This window comes from Euleptes europaea, chromosome 10 (genome assembly GCF_029931775.1).
Source record: "Euleptes europaea isolate rEulEur1 chromosome 10, rEulEur1.hap1, whole genome shotgun sequence".
Classification (NCBI taxonomy): Eukaryota; Metazoa; Chordata; class Lepidosauria; order Squamata; family Sphaerodactylidae; genus Euleptes; species Euleptes europaea.
The window spans coordinates 5,448,736-5,469,415 of record NC_079321.1 but is presented as its reverse complement, the minus strand read 5'-3'; the positions used below and the strand labels follow the sequence as shown (position 1 = coordinate 5,469,415).

Below are 20,680 nucleotides of genomic sequence, written 5' to 3'. Positions count from 1 at the left end.
GTGTGAGATTCAAAACAGAGAAAAAGTAAGTATTTCTTCACACAACACATAGTTAAATTGTGGAACTCCCTGCCCCAGGATGTGGTGATGGCTGCCAACTTGGAATGCTTTAAGAGGGGAGTGGACATGTTTGTGGAGGAGAGGGCTATCCATGGCTACTAGTCAAAATGAATACAAGTCATGATTATGAGGTGCTGTGGAACACAGGCAGGAGAATGCTGCTGCAGTCCCCTTGTTTGTGGGCTTCCTAGAGGCACCTGGTTGGCCGCTGTATGAACAGACTGCTGGACTTGATGGACCTTGGTCTGATCCAGCAGGGCCCTTCTTATGTTCTTATCTCAAATGGTTGCTTCTTCCATTTTTCACAAATGTCAAGCCAGTGGCGATACCAGCTAGTTTTGTTAGCTTTGCCCTTCTCCCCTCTGAGTAAACATATATACACAAGTGCCTGTGTGTATTTTGTAAGTCAGGGGTCCTCCACCTTTTCCAGCCTGTGGGCACCTTTGGAATTCTGACATCGGGTGGTGGGCGAAATCACAAAATGGTCACCATTTGAGGTGGAACCATATGTGTGTGTGAACGCGCACACACACACACAGACCAAGTGCAGGGCCGCCTTAACAGCATTATAGGCCCGTGGGCAAAGCAGTGCCTTGGGGCCCCTACCTACACAACCACTCACAGGAATAAAAATGTAAATGGTCATTAAAATTAAAGATATATTTATTGGTACTTCCAACAATTTAAACATGAAAAAGCATCCTGTACAGCAAAAGCTAATCAACACAACCGTTTGAACAATATAACATAATATTGTCGAAGGCTTTCACGGTCAGAGTTCATTGGTTCTTGTAGGTTATCCGGGCTGTGTAACCGTGGTCTTGGAATTTTCTTTCCTGACGTTTCGCCAGCAACTGTGGCAGGCATCTTCAGAGTAGTAACACTGAAGGACAGTGTCCTTCAGTGTTACTACTCTGAAGATGCCTGCCACAGTTGCTGGCGAAACGTCAGGAAAGAAAATTCCAAGACCACGGTTACACAGCCCGGATAACCTACAAGAACCAATATAACATAATATTTATAGCTTATAATATTTATAGTTTAGTACAGTATTTATTCATTGACAAGAAGTCACAACATACATAGATTAGCATGGGGCTCCTATGCTTGTGGGGCCCTAAGGTTGCCAGGTCCCTCTTCACCACTGGCGGGAGGTTTTTGGGGTGGCGCCTGAGGAGGGCGAGGTTTGGGGAGGGGAGGGACTTCAATGCCTAGGGTATCCAGGTCCCTCTTCGCCCTTGGCAGGAGGCTTTTGGGGCAAAGCCTGAGGAGTCCAATTGCCAAAGCGGCCATTTTCTCCAGGGGAACTGATCTCTGTTGGCTGGAGATCAGTTGTAATAGCAGATCTCTAGCTAGTACCTGGAGGCTGGCAACCCTGTGGTGCCCCCAGGCAACTGCCCAGCGTGCCCATGCGTCAAGATGGCCCTGCCCAATTGCAGGGAACAAGAGGAGTAACTTTTAAAATACACCGGAAAAGAGGAGTGAGAATAAAACCAACACTGTAGTGCCAACTGCCACCAAAACAACATTATTTTCATCTGCACAGCCAATGGCTAAACAGAAGTCCTGTTGGGCAGGAGCCCCACTTCCTAAAAACCCTTGGGAGGCTCCAGGAAAGCTATTGGTGGGTAACACCATGCCCACGGGCACCACGTTTGGGACTGCTTTTGTGAGGTATATGTGTTTCATTACTGTAACACTGTAGCAAGGAATCTCTTCTTGCAAACAGCTTTACTTTACAAAAATGTGTTTTGCCATTAAACGGGATTCTTCAGAGTTAACTGATTTTAAAGGACAAATAGGCAACTCTTTACTCTGGGCGCAGTGAAGGTGGAATTCCTCGATTTGTTCAGCAGCCTTTTGAAAAGCACTGCTAAAACCACTACTCTTCAAAAGCGCCGCCGGTTGCGAAAGTTTTTTTAAAAAAAGCATTGGAAGTCTATTAATTTTCCGCAGGTCATAAAAATAACGGGTCAATAAGGGGGCGAAGAGGCATAAATGTGAACCGCCGCCTCTGAATACGCAAACGTAAACACGGGATGCACAAAATTTTGATAAACCGAGGTAGGGAATCCAACATTTCTTGCATGAGCGGCTGTATAATGTGGCGAGGGCTGTGAGAAAAGGAGAGGAGAACCCAGCACAATGGGGATGCAGTGAATCGGAATGCCTCACAGATCATAGCAGAATCAGAATTTCCAGCAAGGAAAATCTTTTCATGGTGAATTAAGTGGTGGAGGAAGAAAAATGGTGATTGAAAAAAAGAGGAGGAGGAGGAGAAGGTAGGCGCAGATCAGCCAACACCGGGGCTCTCAGGGCTCGGCGCCGGAGATTTAAGAACCTTGGCGAAAGCCGTGCCGAATAGAATGTGGAAAATTGAATTTACTAAACAATTAAGCATTGAATTAATCTACATCCCGCACAGTGGAAAAGTGGGGTGGGGGGGTTGGTGAAGAAAGTAAACCGAATGGAGTTGAATAAATCAGTGGCGCTCATTAAAAAAGATAACGAATATTTCAAGGCCGTCGTCACATCCAGGAAAGGGAGGCTGCCCACTGCACAGAGTAGGGCCCTGTAATTCTTTTTTACTTCTTGGCCACCCCTTTGGCTTTTCGGCGGCGCCCGGCCTACTTCTAATCAGATTAATGAACGTTTCCGCGGAGGTTACGGCGGCGGTTCAATATCCCACCTTGTTATCTGTGGCTTTCCTATTAATTACAAGTCAGAGCACTAGTCAACACTAGTAGTCGGGAGCGACATAAATAGCCTGAGTGTCCCCTGGAGATGCTGCTCCGAGGATGTGAACCATCCCGGAACTCCCAGGGGCTCCCGCCGCCTCCCACCCGTCTTGCTCATCTTCTCTTCAATTACAGTTAATGCAATAGTTTGCCGTTTTCCCTTTCTAATTATATTTTCAAGTGGGATTTGTCGCACGTAGGAAAAAAAACAATCCTTTTGCATGTCGAGGCACCGGGGCGCTGTGCCTGGCATCGTCTGTCCCCTGGGTTGCCCATGCCATTCTTCCTGACAGAGCTCTGAATAAACAAGCCGTGTCTCCCCCCCTCTCCTTTTAAAGCCGCAGTTGTGCAAATTGAAAATTTATGCATTTAACCGTTTGCATTCTGAGCATGTGTTCCAGATTACCTCCGACAGCATTCTTCTGGCATGCCGCAAAATATTTTTAAACAGGCACGTTTTTGCAAAAGAGCATTTCTTTTTTCGCAGTTGGCATGTTGGTCTTTCAGTCACTGTATCTCTAGATCAATTAGCACTTTTTTGTTTCCAGAGTAGGCCTGGTACTTGTATTAGAATATTCATGTGGGTTTTTCCCCCTCCTGTGTCTGCTATATTTAACTGTGGGGCTGTATAAAGGAGTTTAAAAGATGTGGGGAAAGTGCTTTTAGTGAGCTGGGAAGAGCTGCTATAGCGATTCTGTCTGTTTGGGGGTTATTTTTTTAAAATAAAAACTCTTAAAATTGTTACCTGTAGTCTGAACGCTTCAGAATCTCATTAAGTTTTGAGCATCTTTCTGAATAAAAAGTCGAAGACTCAAACTAGATGCGATGATTGTCTGTATTGGCAGATGTGTTCTCACGTTTGCCCCATTTACGTCTGGGTGCCATAGGGCAGCCATTTTGTATTTTGCATGTGGGTAGAGTTACCAACCACCAGGTGGGGCCTGGAGTTCTCCTGGAATTACAACTGATCTCCAGACGACAGAACTCAGTTCCCCTGGAGTAAATGGCAGCTTTGCAGGGTGGTTTCGGAGGGTTCAGAGAAAAATGGAAGTCCCAGAGTGACATTACTTCCATGCCGAGCTTCTCTGACCTCACCCAGGCTCCACCCTGGCCTGGCACTGCTCCCAAATCTCCAGGAATTTCCCAAGCCAGAGCTGGCAACGTGGTGTAGTGGTTAAGTGCAGATGGAACTAATCCAACATGGCTGCCCTGTCATGTCTAGATGGACATTTAAGATTCTCCAGGACCTATTCAGGCCCCACATGTTGCAAGACAGAGTGACTTCAGCCACATAGTGCTTTGAGTCCCATCAAATAATTGTCAGTTAACCTGTTTTGGTGTTAGCTCACGACAGGTAGCTGTGTTAGTCTGTCAATAGCAGTAGAAAAGAGTAGGAGTCCAGCAGCACCTTAAAGACTAACATATTTTTTGGCAGGGTATATGCTTTCATGAGCCATAGCTCACTTCTTCTGATACCTTGTTTTGGGTGTGTTTTGTATAGCCTCACAGGGGTTGGCAGGGATGTTGCTTGAACCCACGAAGCTGCCTTATATAGAATCAGACCCTTGGTCCATCAAAGTCAGTATTGTCTGCTCAGTCTGGCAGCGGCTCTCCAGGGTCTCAGGCAGAGGTCTTTCACCTCACCTACTTGCCTAGTCCCTTTAACTGGAGATAGCGGGGACTGAACTTGGGACCTTCTGCCTGCCAAGCAGAGGCTGTACCACTGAGCCTTGGCTTCCTCTTCCCCCTTCTCCCCAGTAATAATTCACAGCAGGCCCATACTGCAACGCAGTCGAGAACGAGCCATCCTGTTGCTTGTGCATGCACGCACCCCAGGCCGTGTAGGATGACCAGAGAGTCTCTGTGATGTTTTTAAAAGCTCAGGACTAAAAGCTAATTAAAATGGTTTCTGGTGATAAAAGGGAGACATGGGAGGATTGTTGCTCTGATTGTTTTCCCTAAGAATTTAATTTACAGCCAATTTCCCACCCACCCCCTTCCATCTGAATGTTACTTTCAAATGCACCCAGTGATAAGAAGCAACATCTGTTTTCTGTTCAGTAGTACAAGAGGGCTCAGCGTGGGGTGGAGGGTCCATGGTCCACATAAAGCCATTGTTGCTCTAATTTCCTTAAAAAAATAATCCTAAAGCTGAATCCCATTTGCCCATAGGTCTTTTATACATGGCTGTTTCACTCGCTGTCACTCCTCCGATGACTTTGGGTCTTTTTGTTGATTATGCGTGCCGGTTCCGACCATCAGAGGTCGCCCGTGTTTTGCCAGCGTTTTCAAATTCGAGAAAAAGGAAGTATCTGAAAACGCGGGCCTAGAGAATCTCATAAATTAACAACCTTTCTCTCTCTTTTTTCAATGCAATGGTGGGTTTTGGTCACCATCCAGTCATCTGCAATGTCTTGTCTTGTTTTCAAGGCAGTATTCGCAATACAGCTGGCTTTTCTCTTAACAGTTTGCTTCTTTCGTATCCAACAGCCTTCCTGGAACAGAGACCACGACGACACGGCGTCAACACGTTCAGGGGGCACGCCGGGGCCCTCCAGTGGGGGGCACACATCACACAGCGGAGACAACAGCAGCGAACAAGGTAGGAAAACTTTCTTCGAGTTCTGGTCTTTATTGGGATGGAAGCACCCGGAATGCTGGCGATTAACGTTTTTAGTCGCATTGCTGAGGTTAGATCCCATATAGGATGGCACCTTGTTTCAATATGCCAGTTTAAATGGGAAACACTTTGCTTTATGTCCAGCAAGATTTGACCTTCGCTGTATAATGGAGGCTCTGGATAGCGATTCTGTGGAGTCCTTCCAGTTGCATGACTGGAAGGGGCCATAATACAAGACGATATCGAGACATTTTTATTCCACCTGTTCTCCAGGGAGCTCAGAGCAGTGTCTGTGACTTCTCTCAGAGAAGGGAATGTAAGCACTAGAACTCAGGGACACCCAACGAAGTCGATGGGTGAGAGGTGCAGGACAGACCAAAGGAAGTAAGCTCCACAAGTATTAAGTTGTGGAATTTGCTGTCAATGGACCAAGGGATGGGGATCACCACAGAGGGTTTTGAAAAGGGACAGATACATGGAGGAGACGCCCATCGATGGCTTATTGGCCATGTTGAATGAACTTCCATATCCAGAAGCATGGAACTTCTGAATACCAGTGTTGGGAGGCAACATCAGGGAGAAGTAAGGTTGCCAACCTCCAGGTGGGGACTGGAGATTTCCCAGGGTTACAATTGATCCCCGGACTAGAGAGATCAGTCCCCCTGGAGGAAATGGAAGCTTTGGGGAGGACTCTATGTAATTGTATCCTGCTGAGGTTCCACCTCCCCAGCTCCCACCTCAGCTCCACCCCCAAATTTCCAGGAATTTCCCAGCCTTGAGTTGGCAACCCTAGGTGGAAGGCCTTGACCTCCATGCCATGTTTGTTGCCTCTCCAGAGCAACTGGTTAGCCACCCTTGGTCTGGTCCAGCAAGGCACCTCTTATGTTCTCCTCCCCTTTTTTATCCTCACAACTTGCACTGGCTCCAAGCTGGAGTATCGAATCAGGTTCAAGGTGCTGGTTTTGACCTTTAAAGCCTTATACGAAGGACACTGAGATCGTCTGAAGAGAATTTGCTGGTGGTCCCTGGCCCTAAGAGCGGGCTGCTGTCGTTGACTAGAGCCAGGGCCTCCGGCCTGGTGGAATGCTCTGCCTAGTAACATCAGGGCCCTACGGGACCTTAAAGAGTTCTGCAGGGCCTGTAAGATAAAACTTTCCCACCAGGTCTACAACTGAGGACAGCCGGAGAAACCATACCATCATTTCTGGCCTCCCCCCTCCCCTTCCTAACATGGATAAATAATATCCATTGGAAGGGGTGCCACCTGTATGGTGCCCACAGTTTAGTATCTTGTGTGCCATTCTTTGATATGAGTTTTTCAGGGTTTTATTGTTGTTTTATATGATTATTGAGTGTATGTTATGTTTTTAATGATGTTACCAGCCGTGAGCTGGCCTGCTGGGTAGGGCTGTCGATTCGGTTTGTCCCAAACCAAAAAACTACTGAATTTCCCCCAATTTGGCAGTTTCCGGTTCGGGATGAACCGAATTCAAAAAAAGGCGGGAAACGGGGGAGCCGAATTCCCCGACTTTGGGGTGTCCGGCAAATAAATTCGGGAAATTCGGGGTTCGGCGCAGCAGCATAAATGTCAGGTTCCCCCCCCCCCCGCGTGCCTTCACGGGGCTTCGCTGAAGGCGCGCGGGGGGGCCTTTAAACAGATCTGCGCCTCCCAGCTGGGAGGCACAGATGTTTCCCGCCCCCTGCGCACCTTCAGGGAAGCCCCTTGAAGGCGCGCGCGGGGGGGGAACAGATCTGCGCCTAAGAGCTGTTAGGCGTTGATCTGTTTAAAGGCCCCCCCCCCCCGCGCCTTCCGGAAAGCCCCGTGAAGGCGCACGGGGGGTGAATTTCCCCCCGAACTCCGGATCTCGCGCCGAATTTCATGGATCCGAAGCGGGGGAGTTCGGACTTTGGCACGGCCCAAATTTAAAAGGGCCGAGTTTTGCCGAAGCCGAACTGTACCAAAAAATTTTTCCAACACCCCTACTGCTGGGGAGGGTGAGATACAAATGTGAAAAGTAAGTAAGTAAATAAATAAAGAACCACGCTGGGGGGCAGGTTAGATGGAGAGAAAATGGCCACCTCCGCTCTGACCGCCCTTCGTAGAAGAGTGGGAAGTTGAACCTGGACCACCCCAGTCCGATTCCATTCCCCTTCCCACTGCCCTAGACTGACTTCTATCTAGTGTAAATATAAGACCCTGGTTCTCATCCGGTGAGTCCAGGCTTGGCTATGGCAGGGAGAACCACTGTATATTGTCTTTAGGATTAGAAACTCAACTTTGCTGTTGTGTTTGTTGATTTGATACCACCTTTCCAGTCCAATATGTGAATATCCTAAGATCTCAGTTCTTGCCAACAGAACATGCTAAAATTAATTAATCTGTTTGTGTGTGTGTGTGTGTGTATATATATATATATACACACCATTTTTCTCCCCCAATATGGACACAAAACAGTGAACTATTGCCTCCTCCATTCTAGCTTCCCAACAACAACCTTGTGAGGTGGGTTTGAATGACAGTAACCAGCCCAAGGATCTCCCAGTAAGCTTCTGTGGCAAACTGAGGATTTGAACTTGGGTCTCCCAGACCCTAGACGGATGCTCTAAACCAGGGGTGTCAAACTCAATTGTTACAAGGGCCAGATATGATATAAACGTCACTTGGTCAGGCCGGGCCATTCCTCGCCAGCCCAGATCGGGTCGGGGTGTGTGTGTGTGGCTGCCTCGGCTGGCTCGCGGACCGGATAAGAGCTCTCAAGGGGCCAGATCCGGCATGTGTTTGACACCCTTGCTCTAAACACTACATCACATGGACTCTAAAGTGATATGTGGGCCAGATTTTTTAGGATTGTTTTCCTTTTAGAAGCTGTGGTGGAACAGGCCTGCTCAGATTCTCAGGCCCTATTCCACTCCTGCCCTCTCCCGGGGATCCTCAACCTCTCCTGGAAGGGGTTGCCGTTTTCTCCTTTCGGGTAACCGCTGCCACCACCTGACCATTGTAGGACTTGCCCACTGGGGTGGGCATCAGGATCCCCCCAGCATCCCTCTCAAACCCTGAGGCCTTGCCTCGGCGTCTCCCGCTTACCCCACTTCTGGGCACCATGGGGGCAAGATACTGCCTGGGGTTGCCACTGGAGAAATAGCTGCTTGCCAGCTGCCAGCCTCCCTCCCTCCTAGCCCCCTCCCTGCTTTCCAATAGCATGTTCCAAGCTGGTGGAGGACTATGTGGTACAGAGAACTATGGTCACCATTCAAAGTTTAAAAGTACTTATTAGAAGTAAAACATTTCCAAGGATACTTCTAGCACAGCAACAGATTGAGCAAGGGATTCAAAAGAACTGGGAGAAGCGCAATTCCTCCGTCCCTCTCTCTATACATGCCCTATCAGATGTTGGGGTATAGCACAGGCTCTTAAGCTTAGGGTACTGTACGTTTCTATCTAGATTCCATTAAATGGAAGGTTTCATCAGTGTTCTGGGGACCAGCACGCTGTCAAAAAATGGCTGCCTCCTCCAGGCCTCAGATGAGCTCTGTCTTCCCTGAGTGTCCCAGCCAAAAGAGGGTCTTTCTCCTCCCTCTCAGCAGTTTTAATCATTTTCTGTCTCAACCCACTGACTTGGTCAACCTGGGTCAAAGATGTTCTTCCTGGAACCTCCAGAAACTTTCTTCCTGGAGCCCCAGCTAGCATGTTGAAACCTCCAAGTCCCATTTCTTCACAGAAGCCATGCAAAATAATTGTGTTAAGGGGACACTTATTATAAAGGGAACAGGATTATAGTTTTAATTGTCTGTGGTTTTTCTGCCCCCTCTCATCATGCCTCCTTGTTCATTGGAAGGATTATACTTCCTTTACTTCATTGCTCTATAATTGTGTGATCCAGTTTTATTGCATGGATTACCCTGGTCTTCTCCTCTATTTGCATAATTTTGTAATCTGCCTTGCGTAGGGTTGCCAGCTGGAGATCTCCTGCTATTACAGTAGATCTCCAGACAATCAAGATGGGTTCCTCTGGAGAAAATTGCTGCTTTGGAGGGTGGTCTCTATAGCATTATAATATACTGAGGTCTCTCCCCTTCCCAGCCCCACCCCCAAAATTTCCAGGTATTTCCCAACCCAGAGTTGGCAACCCTCAGGTGGCAGCTGGGAGAACTCCCACTATTACAACTGATCTCCAGGCGACAGAGATCACCTGGAGAAAATGGCCGCTTTGACACTTGGACTCTATGGCCTTATACCCTGTTGAAGTCCCTCCCCAAATGAAATGAAGTAAAATAAATAAACAGAACAGGCATTATCAGCACTTTCAACCCATCTTAAACCACAGCCTTTCCAGAAGGGGCTCACTTATAATTTTTTTAAGTGTATGTCCGTCATTTGCTTCCTCCCTTTCACAATCTCCCGCCTTTCTCAGTCTCACACTGGAGAGCCAGCGTGGTGCAGTGGTTAAGAGCGGTGGTTTGCAGCGATGGACTTTAATCTGGAGAACCGGGTTTGAGTCCCCACTCCTCCACATGAGCAGTGGATGCTAATCTGGTGAACCGAGTTGGTTTCCCCACTCCTCCATATGAAGCCAGCTGGGTGACCTTAGCGTAGTCACAGTCAGCCCCACCTACCTCACAGGGTGTCTGTTGTGGGGAGGGGAAGGTGATTGTAAGCCGGTTTGATTCTTCCTTAAGTGGTAGAGAAAGTCGGTATATAAAAACCAGCTCTTCTTCTCTTCCTCCTCCTCCTCCTGTTCTCCGTTAAGATGGGAAGAAAGGCCCTACACACACAAACCCCAGTGGAAATTGTGGAGGTGTCCTGGGTGACCCAACTTAGCCAAGAAGGCAGCTCAGTTGTTTACCATCTTAGTAGTTGCTAGAGAGTGACAAGAATGCTAAAGAACTTCATCGTTGAGCCACACCAAATGTACTAAATTCACGGCTAGAGAAAGAGCATAGGCCTAGGTGGCAGGTTGTTCATGTTTTTGTCACATATCTTATCTGTAATTAGTGTTGCCTTTTAAAAAAAGAAGGACTTGGGGTTGGGGGAAGAGTAGATTTTTTTGTAACTTCTGAAAGGGCCAACTGCAAGGGATTTCTGTTAATTAAAGGCAATTAAAAATGTAAAAGGGGCCTTTAATCGGAATATTAAAAGGAGTTCTTTTATCGAGCTGGGTTCTGAACTTCCAATAGGTATATACTTTTAAATGTAGTTTTATGATCCCGTTTCATTCAAGCGCAGTTAAGACAACAAAGGAATTGTGTTTTCTAAAAAAAAAGGGGGGGAGAGAGGAAAAAAGGTTGAACAGGACTCATTAGAATTGCAAAGTTCTACATTTTAACTAGATTAGTTTTTAAACTAAAGTTAGCAGTGCTGCGTTTTCCCGTACGGAGAACCAGGCTTAAAGTTGTGACTAACATCTTTGTGTGGAATTTTAAGTATTTGAACCACTTTATTGTTTAAAGAGAAGTTGCTGACTTCATCACGAGGGAAGCCTAGTAAAAATGGGGCCTGGAATGGTGAACGGTTGGGGAGCCGAAGCAGAAACTGGTAACCTTCTGACCTCTGACTTTTACTGGAAAACGATATGCAACATAAATTTAAGAGGCCTTTTTTTCTTTCAAGTATTTCTTCACATACATGATGCGGTTTGCAGTAGTTAAGGTGATGTCAACACCTTTGCAGCGTTCCACCGATTTTAACATTAAATAATAAATTTGTATTTTTTTAAAAAAATGACTGCAGAAACAATAAGATCCTAGGGCACTGGAAACGCTCTCCTTTCCCCACCTAACCATCCCAAATCCTCAAGTAGTAGAAGAAGAAGAGTTGATTTTTATGTGCCAACTTTCTCTACCTTTTAGGGAGAGTAAAACCAGCTTACAATTGCCTTCCCTTCCTCTCCCCACAACAGACACCCTGTGAGGCAGGTGGGGCTGAGAGAGTTTGGAGAGAACTGTGACTAGCAGGCCTCATGTGGAGGAGTGGGGAATCGAACCCGGTTCATCAGATTAGAGTCTGCCGCTCATGCGGAGGAGTGGGGAATCGAAACCGGTTCTCCAGATTAGAGTCCACTGCTCTTAACCACTACGCCACGCTGGCTCTCAAGTATTGCTATTTTAAGACGACAGTGATGTGTGGTTTGCTTTGAAAATATCTTTGTTCCTAGATGATATTTTTTTAGTAGGGAAACCTTCCAGAAGAGCACAAGAATCAGAGATGTTCCTGCACATTTGTGCGGCTCTGCGCTGAGCTTGTGGCTGAGGGGCTGAGCATCTGCTTGGCACGTAGAAGATCCCAGGTACAATGCCCAATATCTCCATTTAAAAGGACCAGGGAGTAAGTCTACAGCCAGGCTACAAGCAGCAACCCCCAAGAGCAAAAAGGGAATAAGGCCTTGCATGCTGACGTGCTGATGCCACTGGTGGTGAAACCTGGAACACTGGACGCCCTAGGATTTTCAAAAACTCCTCCCTACCTGGGCGCATGTGCTGTCGTCAGTGGCAGTGACTGCGCATGCCTTGGTGACTCCTTCAGGAGCAGCTGCTTGCCCACCCAGCTGTAGCCAATTCGCACTTGACACATTGGGCTAAGTAGCTAACCTTCCCCAACATCAGGCATCAAGAACAATTCAAATCTCCCCAGAGCATATTTGCTCCTGATTTTTGCAGCTTCAGATTGAATTGGGTTTCCTCAGCACACACACACCCATACATACACAGCTGCTGTCCAAAGTCACATCATCTACTCCCTGGTCCTTTTTAACAGGAGATGCCAGAGATTGAACCTGGGACATCTCTGCATGCCAAGCAGATGCTCTACCACTGAGCCATGGCCCCCTCTCTCCCAATTAAAAGAGCTGAAAGGGGATTGAGGAGATGAACACATTGCCTTATAGTGAATCACACCCACAGTCCAAAAAAGTCAGTATTGTCTACTCAGACTGACAGTGGCTTTCCAGGGCCATAGACAGAAGTCCTTCACATCATTTACTGCCTGCTCCTTTTAACTGGAGATGCTGGGGATTGAACCTGGGATCTTTCATGCAAAGCAGAGGCTCTACCACTGAGCCATAGCCCTTCCTCACCTAGTTCAGAGGGCAAGGGTGGGTCTTCCCATCAACAATTATCCTGCTCTCTGCCCCTATTTTGTGTCAGTGCAAGTCGCTGAACATGCTGCAGTAGCATTTAGGGGGGAAGAGAAGAGAGGCCCTGCCTTAGACCTTATGTGGTCTCTAGGGCTTGGGATGTAGGGTTGCCAACCTCCAGGTACTAGCTGGAGATCTCCTGCTATTACAACTGATCTCCAGCCAATAGAGATCAGTTCCAATCCAATACCAATACCCAATACTAAAACCTTTAATGGCATAAAAAAGAAACCTTAAGTTATACAGTAAAATATTACATATGGCTAGATATCAGTTCACCTAGAGAAAATGGCCACTTTGGCAATTGTATTCTATGGCATTGAAGTCCCTCCCCTCCCCAAACCCCACCCTCCTCAGGCTCCGCCCCAAAAACCTCCCGCTGGTGGCGAAGAGGGACCTGGAAACCCTATTGAGATGGGGTATATGGGGGCGGGACACACAAGTGTAGCTTCTTCTGATTTGTTCTGTTTCCAGCCTGTTTTCGTCTTCAGTACTAGCCAGTAGAGCAAAAACTTTCCTTTGGTTGAAACTTCATTGACTTTGAAAGGGTTCAGGGATTTTCTGGGGGTGTGGGGGGCATTGCTGGTTTTAGACAGCAGGTGTGGCATCCAGATTCCCCCTTCCAGTACCTTCTCTAATTAAAAGTAGCCTGTCTAGCATTTTTTTGCTTTCTTTCCCCTTTCCTCCTTTGCATATCGATAGCTCAACGGTTTGCGTGCCTCCTGCGGCAAAAGCATCCACCACAAAGAGGTTGTAGTGAGACGGAATGGAGAATGAGCCCGAAATGTTTGAACAAGGGGTTTTAACGTATTTACCAACGTTGACTTTTGCGGGCATTGTCGTTTTAGCGTGCACTTTTTTTTTCCAGGGCAACTTGTATTAGCACAGTGCTGTGCTCATTCAGGGAAAGCCCTCTCCGGGACTCTTCATATCACAGCTTTTGTGCGCTGGTTGTGTTTGCATGTGCTCTTGTGTACTTAAGTGGTGGGTGGGGGGAAGCGGGGGGGTGTGTGTATTAGCTCTCCGCTTGTGGAAGTTGCAGGAGAACTTGTAGACAGGAAGGAAAACTGGGGAGGGGGGAACCATGGCTGGGATGAAGCATCCATAGCAACCACAGTGTGATCTTGCAGCTTCCATCGGTTGCCCGGTCACTGGGGGAGCAAGAAGGTGTTTCTTTTCCACACGTGTTGTGCTTTTTAAGTTAGCTTCACACAAAAAACGAGTGGCATTTTGTAAGCCTGACACTGAACTGGGAATTACTTTGTAATACAAATGAAACACATACAAATAAAAAAAATAAAAATCGGTAAACTCTTCTTGCCAGGAACCTGCTCTGCTTTTAAACCCCGGTCTTTGTTTTTTTGTCTTCCTACCGCTGTGCGTTTTGAATTGACTGCTATCTCCGAATGTGTTCTCTGTTGACTGTAACATTGTTAGTCTGTGATCGCCTCTAAAATCTTCTTGGAAAGATGATTGGTATTTGTTTTAAATTGTTTTAAATTCAGATACTTGTACCTTCACCATTCTCTGGGGAATGGTAACAAACAACTGAATTAGGGCTTTTGCACGTTTAATTCTGTTTCTGGCCGATATTTTGGTATTTCAGTGTCATTTTTCTGCTGTTCCTCCGCAAAGTGTTAAAAAGACGGAAGAGCCTTTCTTTCGTGTTCATTCTCTTTCTTCAGAGAGAGAGAAAGTTGGGACCCTAATGTGGTGTAGTGGTTAAGAGTGGTGGTATGGAGTGGTGGACTCTGATCTGGAGAACCGGGTTTGATTCCCCACTCCTCCACATGAGCGGCAGATGCTAATCTGGTGAACCGAATTGGTTTCCCCTCTCCTACACATGAAGCCAGCTGGGTGACCTTGGGCCAGTCACAGCTCTCTTAGAGCTCTCTCAGCCTCACCTACCTCACAGGGTGTTTGTTGTGGAGAGGGGAAGGGAAGGTGTAAGCTGGTTTGATTCTTCCTTAAGTGGTGGAGAAAGTTGGCATATAAAAACCAACTCTTCTTCTTACTCTTCTTCCTCCTCCTCCTCCCCTGATCCTCCTCCTCTTAAGATTCCATCAAGAGCACATGAAGCCTGCTCTGAAGGATGTGATCCATCCCTCTTGAGTAAAACATCTCTTCTATGGCCAGACCTTGGCCCACCGCTCCTCCCTTCTGATTGGACTGTGCTAGTTATTTCTGCCTGGCCCGGGTTAGCCCGATCACACAACTATGCGTTGTGTGAAGAAATACTTCCCTTTATCTGTTTTGAATCTCTCACCCTCCAACTTTAGCAGATGACCCTGCATTCTAGCGTTATGCATGGAGATCTTCACATGGACCAGCATTTTGACCAATAAGTTAGCAGCCACTAGTGTGCAGAGAGCACCAGACATTTATTCTTCCAAAATTAGCACAGTTTAACTTTTAAAACACATTGGTTATCACTCATATTTAACCTTGGATTATGTTCCATTGATTTATGCTCCTCTGTACCCTTAAGGTATTCCTGGAATACAAGCATGGAGACATCTCAGCTCCCTGTTTTTCTTACAGCCCTGTTCAAGAATCCATCTCTTATTCTAATTATCCCTTTTGATTCATTGCAGTGGAAGTGTATGTTGTGTACACCTGTATGTGTTACATGGGCATAGGGCTATTCAGACAGCTAGTGGTCTCCACTCGACGGTCCCCTGGAATAGTGTAGTCATCAAGTTTTTAAAGCTGATATCATATGGGGGGTATTTATTGTATGAATTCTGTGTCTTGGACAGATGTACGGGAACGGCAGCTTTTGTAACGGCTCTTTTCCAAGCTGCCATAGCTGTGGCAGTCCCTTATCTGTCCTAGGCTTGCCAGCTGTGGATTGGAAGATTCCTGGAGATGTTTGGGGTGGAGCCTGAGGAGGATGGGGCTGCATAAGAACATAACAACAGCTCTGCTGGATCAGACAAAGGCCCATCAAGGCCAGCAGTCTGTTCACACAGTGGCCAACAAGGTGCCTCTAGGAAGCCCCCTGCAGCATGATGACTGCAGCAGCACCATCCTGCCTGTGTTCCAAAGCACCCAATATAACGGGCATGCTCCTCTGAACCTGGAGAGAATAGGTTTGCATCATGACTAGTAGCCATTTTGACTAGTAGCCATGGCTAGCCCTATCCTCCATGAGAACATAAGGAAAGCTCTGCTGGATCAGACCCAGGCCCATCAAACTAGTTGATCATTGTGTGAACAGACTGCTGGACTTGATGGACCTTGGTCTGATCCAGCATGGCCTTTCTGATGTTCTTATGTTCAGAATTGCTATTGTTTTCAGAGAGGACCTAGAGGGCACTGGGGTTTTCTTCTTGTAGAGAACAGTATTGGGGTGCTCGCAAGCAATTCTGTCTGGCTTCTGTGTAAGAGTTCAGACAACCTATAAGGCAAGAGGCAGTGCCATTTATTACAGAAGAGACTCTCAAGGCGGCTGTTACCAGCCTGCAAAAGCTAGCAGGCAGAGATAGATTGGGAGCTGGGGGTGGGGGGTGGGCTGGGCCACGTTATGTTCCAGGTGACCGAGCAACACCCGCTCGCCTTTTTTACATGAAGAAGGAAAGTAATAACAGCCCCCAGACCCGGGCATTAGAAGCGGTCAGATGCCCGATGACTAATGGGAGAGGTGGTCCGCAGCACTACTATTGGACGTCTTAATGAGCACATTTTCCGCAGGGTTTTGGGCTGCAGTTCCCCTTGACCTTTGCCCTTTATTGACCGAACTGACACTTCATTTTTCACATACTTCCAATTATGGCTCGGCTTAAGTGTCGCCCTTCCCTCCTTTATTTCTTTTCCTATGGACAACTTGAGAGCGGTTGAGGCCACAGAAGATATTTTAATTTGAGAAACTACCATAGCCCGGATTTTTTTTCCTCCCCAGAATGTAATCTGAAACTGCTGTCATGTTGCAGTTTCCGCGAAAGCAAATAACGGGTTTCTTTCTTTCTTTCTTTCTTTCTTTCTTTCTTTCTTTCTTTCTTTCTTTCTTTCTTTCTTTCTTTCTTTCTTTCTTTCTTTCTTTCTTTCTTTCTTTCTTTCTTTCTAAGTTTTAAAGGCTGAAACGCACACACGCATGTTTGGTTTAGACTCAGATACAAAGATGTTAAAACTTATATTTAATGCTAAAGAGTGTGTTCTTGCGCGCGCTCTCTCTCTCTCTCTCTGGGTGTCTCTCAATTATGTTTCCTCTAAGTCCAAGTAGTTTGAATGATGTGGGTTTGTTCACGCTCGGCTATTTCACAAGGGACTTTTTCTAGTGCAATGTCCTAAAACGAGCCAGCATGGTGTAATGGTTAAGAGCAGTGGTTTGGAGCGATGGAGTCTGATCTGGAGAACCGGGTTTGATTCCCTGCTCCTCCACATGAGCGGTGGAGGCTAATCTGGTGAACTGGATTTGCTTCCCCATCCCTAGACATGAAGCCAGCTGGGTGACCTTGGGCTAGTCACAGCTCTCTCAGCCCCACCTACCTCACAGGGTGTCTGTTGTGGGGAGGGGAAGGGAAGGTGATTGTAAGCCAGTTTGAGTCTCCCTTAAGTGGTAGAGAAAGTCGGCATATAAAAACCAATTCTTCTTCTTCTTCTAAAATGTATTTCAATATAGTGCTCTTCAGAAACCAGAGAAAAGTGAGACGTAATTGTGACTATGGTCCCTATAATGCACCAAAGCGGCATTTTTTTGTTTGTTTTGGCAATACTTAAATGTGTAAATGGAAAATGGCAAGCATGCCTCTGCTTAGGAGATGGATCCAAACAATGGCTGCAAAAAAAAAAAATGATGTCATTTCTGGGAGCAGAACTTAGTGGAAAGCTGTGGGAAGGGCTTCCTTAATCTGTGACCAATCTTGCTGCCAGGGAACACCCATGTTACAGAGTGCCCTGGCCAGGCATCTGTGTATTCTAAGGGATGGTTTTAAAGGTTCAAACAAATGTCAGTGTGGTTTTTTTTTTTGGGGGGGGGGGTGACCTTTTCATGTCGAAATTCACATTTTACAGTATCCACTTCACAATTAATGCAAGTAAGTGGATCTGTAAAAGCAAAAAAGCACTAGACCCCCTAACAGTTTAACCACTTGCCGGAATGGCCTAATTCTAGAGGTCACCAACTGAAGCCCACCTGAATAATAACCGGGCGTACCTGTTTATCTGACGAAACGGTCGCTCGGTATTGAACTGCTGGAAAATATATAACCAATTACTTACATCCAAACAGAGGTCCTTTAAGAAATAGAAGTATTTATTTCAAAATGTATGAAGTGTTACCTACTCTATTATGTAGCCCTCTGGCACCATAATAGCATGGCATATTTTTTACTATAATATGGTAATAAAAAAATGATATGTAAAAGGCAGACAAAGGGTACTGTCTTTTCAGTTAAGGTGACCCCTGTTACCAAGTAACTGCTTTACTTATGAGCTTATTAAAAACTAAAAAAAATGAGCTTTTCATACTTCATAGGCATTGATGTGAAAATGAGCCGTCCTGCGAGTAGTTTTCTTGATCATTTTTAGAACAATTGATTAGCCAAAGAGCTGCTGTCGTAAGTTGACATTGACTGATAGCAATTTGTCACAAGCTCCGAAGGTCAGCCAGAGAGTGGAAGCTCTGCCTTGTCTTTTATTGACCTTTAGCGAGGCCATTATCATACGGCCGGCTTAGCGAGATGCGACCCTCAATCGAGAGAGACAGGGCATCAGTCAGCTGTGGGTCAGCCGTTCCCCCCCCCCCCAATTGTTTATACATTGTGCATCTCTGGCAGCATCTAAGAACCTTGTTCCGGTTTCTAAATAAATTTAGGCGCTAACCATCTCTAAATCCAAACTTTTCTTTTTTAAAAAAAGATAATCCGGTGGATATACAGCATATCACCCATATTGCTTGGAACAAGGTCCCTTTTTTTGTTTTTCTAAAGGAGGAGGTTTACGCAATTTCTTTATCTACATTTCGTATGCACAACAGTAATTTTTTTTCAGAATCATGTTCCAGGGGCATATTTAGACAGCGATAAACTATGCTGTTTGCCACGTTGTGTCACTCCGTGGTCGAATTTAACAATTAAAGTGTTGTTTTTTAAATCATTTTTGCAGATCTCTGGTTGTGCCCCATATTGTGTATGTGATCCTTGTCTGGCACCATAACGGAGTTTTAAAATCCTTTTTGCGTTTCTCAGGTTCTTGCTTGCCGTGGGTACCTCTGAGTATCATACAGCCATAGCGCTCTAAAAGGACTCAGTTCAAAAAGCTCACAGCAACACTAAACACTTTCCAAGTTTATTTCTTTCACTTCAGTTGTGGCTAGCCTAATCATAAACTAATTAGTCTCCCTATAAAAAGCCCCCTCTTTCTCCCACTGCCCTTTTACAGCTTAACTGGATTTCAAAAATGTAGCTAATAACTTGTTTTTCAGGTCAGCCCTTGCCGACTTCAATGCCACTGCAGTTTCCCTGTGCTCAAAAAAGCCTCAGACTCAGTGGAGAATTAATTTCCTTAATTTTTAGGGGTTGATTTTTCTGGTTAAAGTCTAGCCTTAGAAGTAGAAAAAGCTTAGTCAGGGAAATAGGGTAAGAGGCATAACTTTTTATCGCTGTTCCATACATTCCACATATCCTGTGTGAAATTAAACGTTTCAGTTTTCAGAGTTCTTACCTAATCTGAAAGTAAAATTCTTGTGTCGACCACTCATAAGAACATAGGAAAGGCCCTGCTGGCTCAGACTAAGGCCCATCATTGTTCACACAGTGGCCAACCAGGTGCCTCTAGGAAGCCCCCAAAGAAGATGACTGCAGCAGCACCATCCCGCCTGTGTTCCAAAACACATAATACAATAAGCCTGCTCATCTGATCCTGGAGAGAACAGGTCTGCATCATGACTAGTATCCATTTTTACTAGTAGCCATGAATAACCCTCTCCTCCATGAACATGAACATGTCCACTCCCCTCTTAAAGCCTTCCAGGTTGGCAGCCATCACCACATCCTGGGGCAGGGAGTTCCACCTGCCCCAAATCTTAAACATTTATGTATATAATCTGTACACAAATCCTGGATTTCAAAGCTCGTGTTTCGGTTATTGTCCTAAGGTTGGGGCTATAGCTGTGCAGCAAAGTACATTTCCTTTGAGATTAAGTCCCCCTTGGAGTCGATGGAATTTTCATCAAAGTAAATGAGTTTAGCATCAGGTTGCAAATTTCTGTGAAGTGCCGGAGAGGGAGAAAGATAACAAACAGAAGGTGGATTACAGCACAGCAAAATATTAGAGGCCATCTTTTTTTCTTTTTTTTTGAGGCTTCTGTTTATGGTATCAGTGGAATGATCCTCTGTATTGAGAACAGTCGGAATTGCGCTTCTGATAGTTTGTGGGGTTTGTGTAGCACTCTGTAAACAGTTTGATACAGTTTGATACTGTTTACTCAAAGCCTTTTCCCGGTGGGGTGGACTGTTGAAGAAAGGTATGTGCGGCTTTCTCTTTATGTCCTGAAAAAAAGATGGAAAGTGGACACAGGGAAGAAAATTCAGCTGTTTAAGTTAGGGGATGGGCAGGGAAACTCAGAGATGTGGGTTTGTAGTTATGGGGGCATAAAGAAGAAGAAGAAGAAGGGTTGGTTTTTATATGCTGACTTTCTCTACCACTTAAGGAAGAATCAAACCGGCTTACAATCACCTTCCCTTCCCCTCCCCACAACAGACACCCTGTGAGGTAGATGGGGCTGAGAGAGCTCTGAGAGAACTGTGACTAGTCCAAGGTCACCCAGCTGGCTTCATGTGTAAAAAGGTAATGGTAGTCCCCTGTGCAAGCACCGGGTCATTCCTGACCCATGGGGTGACGTCACATCCTGATGTTTACTAGGCAGACTTTGTTTACGGGGTGGTTTGCCAGTGCCTTCCCCAGTCGTCTACACTTTACCCCCAGCAAGCTGGATATTCAGTTTCACCGACCTCGGAAGGATGGAAGGCTGAGTTAACCTTGAGCCGGCTACCTGAAACCAACTTCAGCCGGGATCAAACTCAGGTCGTGAGCAGAGCTTGGACTGCAGTACTGCACCTTACCACTCTGCGTTACAGGACTCTTGGCTTCATGTGTAGGACTGGGGAAACCAACCCAGTTCTTCAGAATAG

The 20,680-nt window shown here is 46.2% G+C and overlaps 1 protein-coding gene across 4 annotated transcripts in view; it reads left to right on the top strand.

Annotated features, from left to right (window-relative positions):
• Positions 1–20,680, top strand: part of MEIS1 (Meis homeobox 1) — a 209,284-nt gene that overhangs the window by 46,171 nt on the left and 142,433 nt on the right. For all 4 annotated transcript variants that reach the window (XM_056856045.1, XM_056856046.1, XM_056856048.1 and 1 more), the window contains exon 7: positions 5,289–5,400. In XM_056856045.1, coding sequence (XP_056712023.1) covers positions 5,289–5,400 — 112 coding nt within the window. The remainder of the gene's footprint in view (positions 1–5,288; positions 5,401–20,680) is intronic.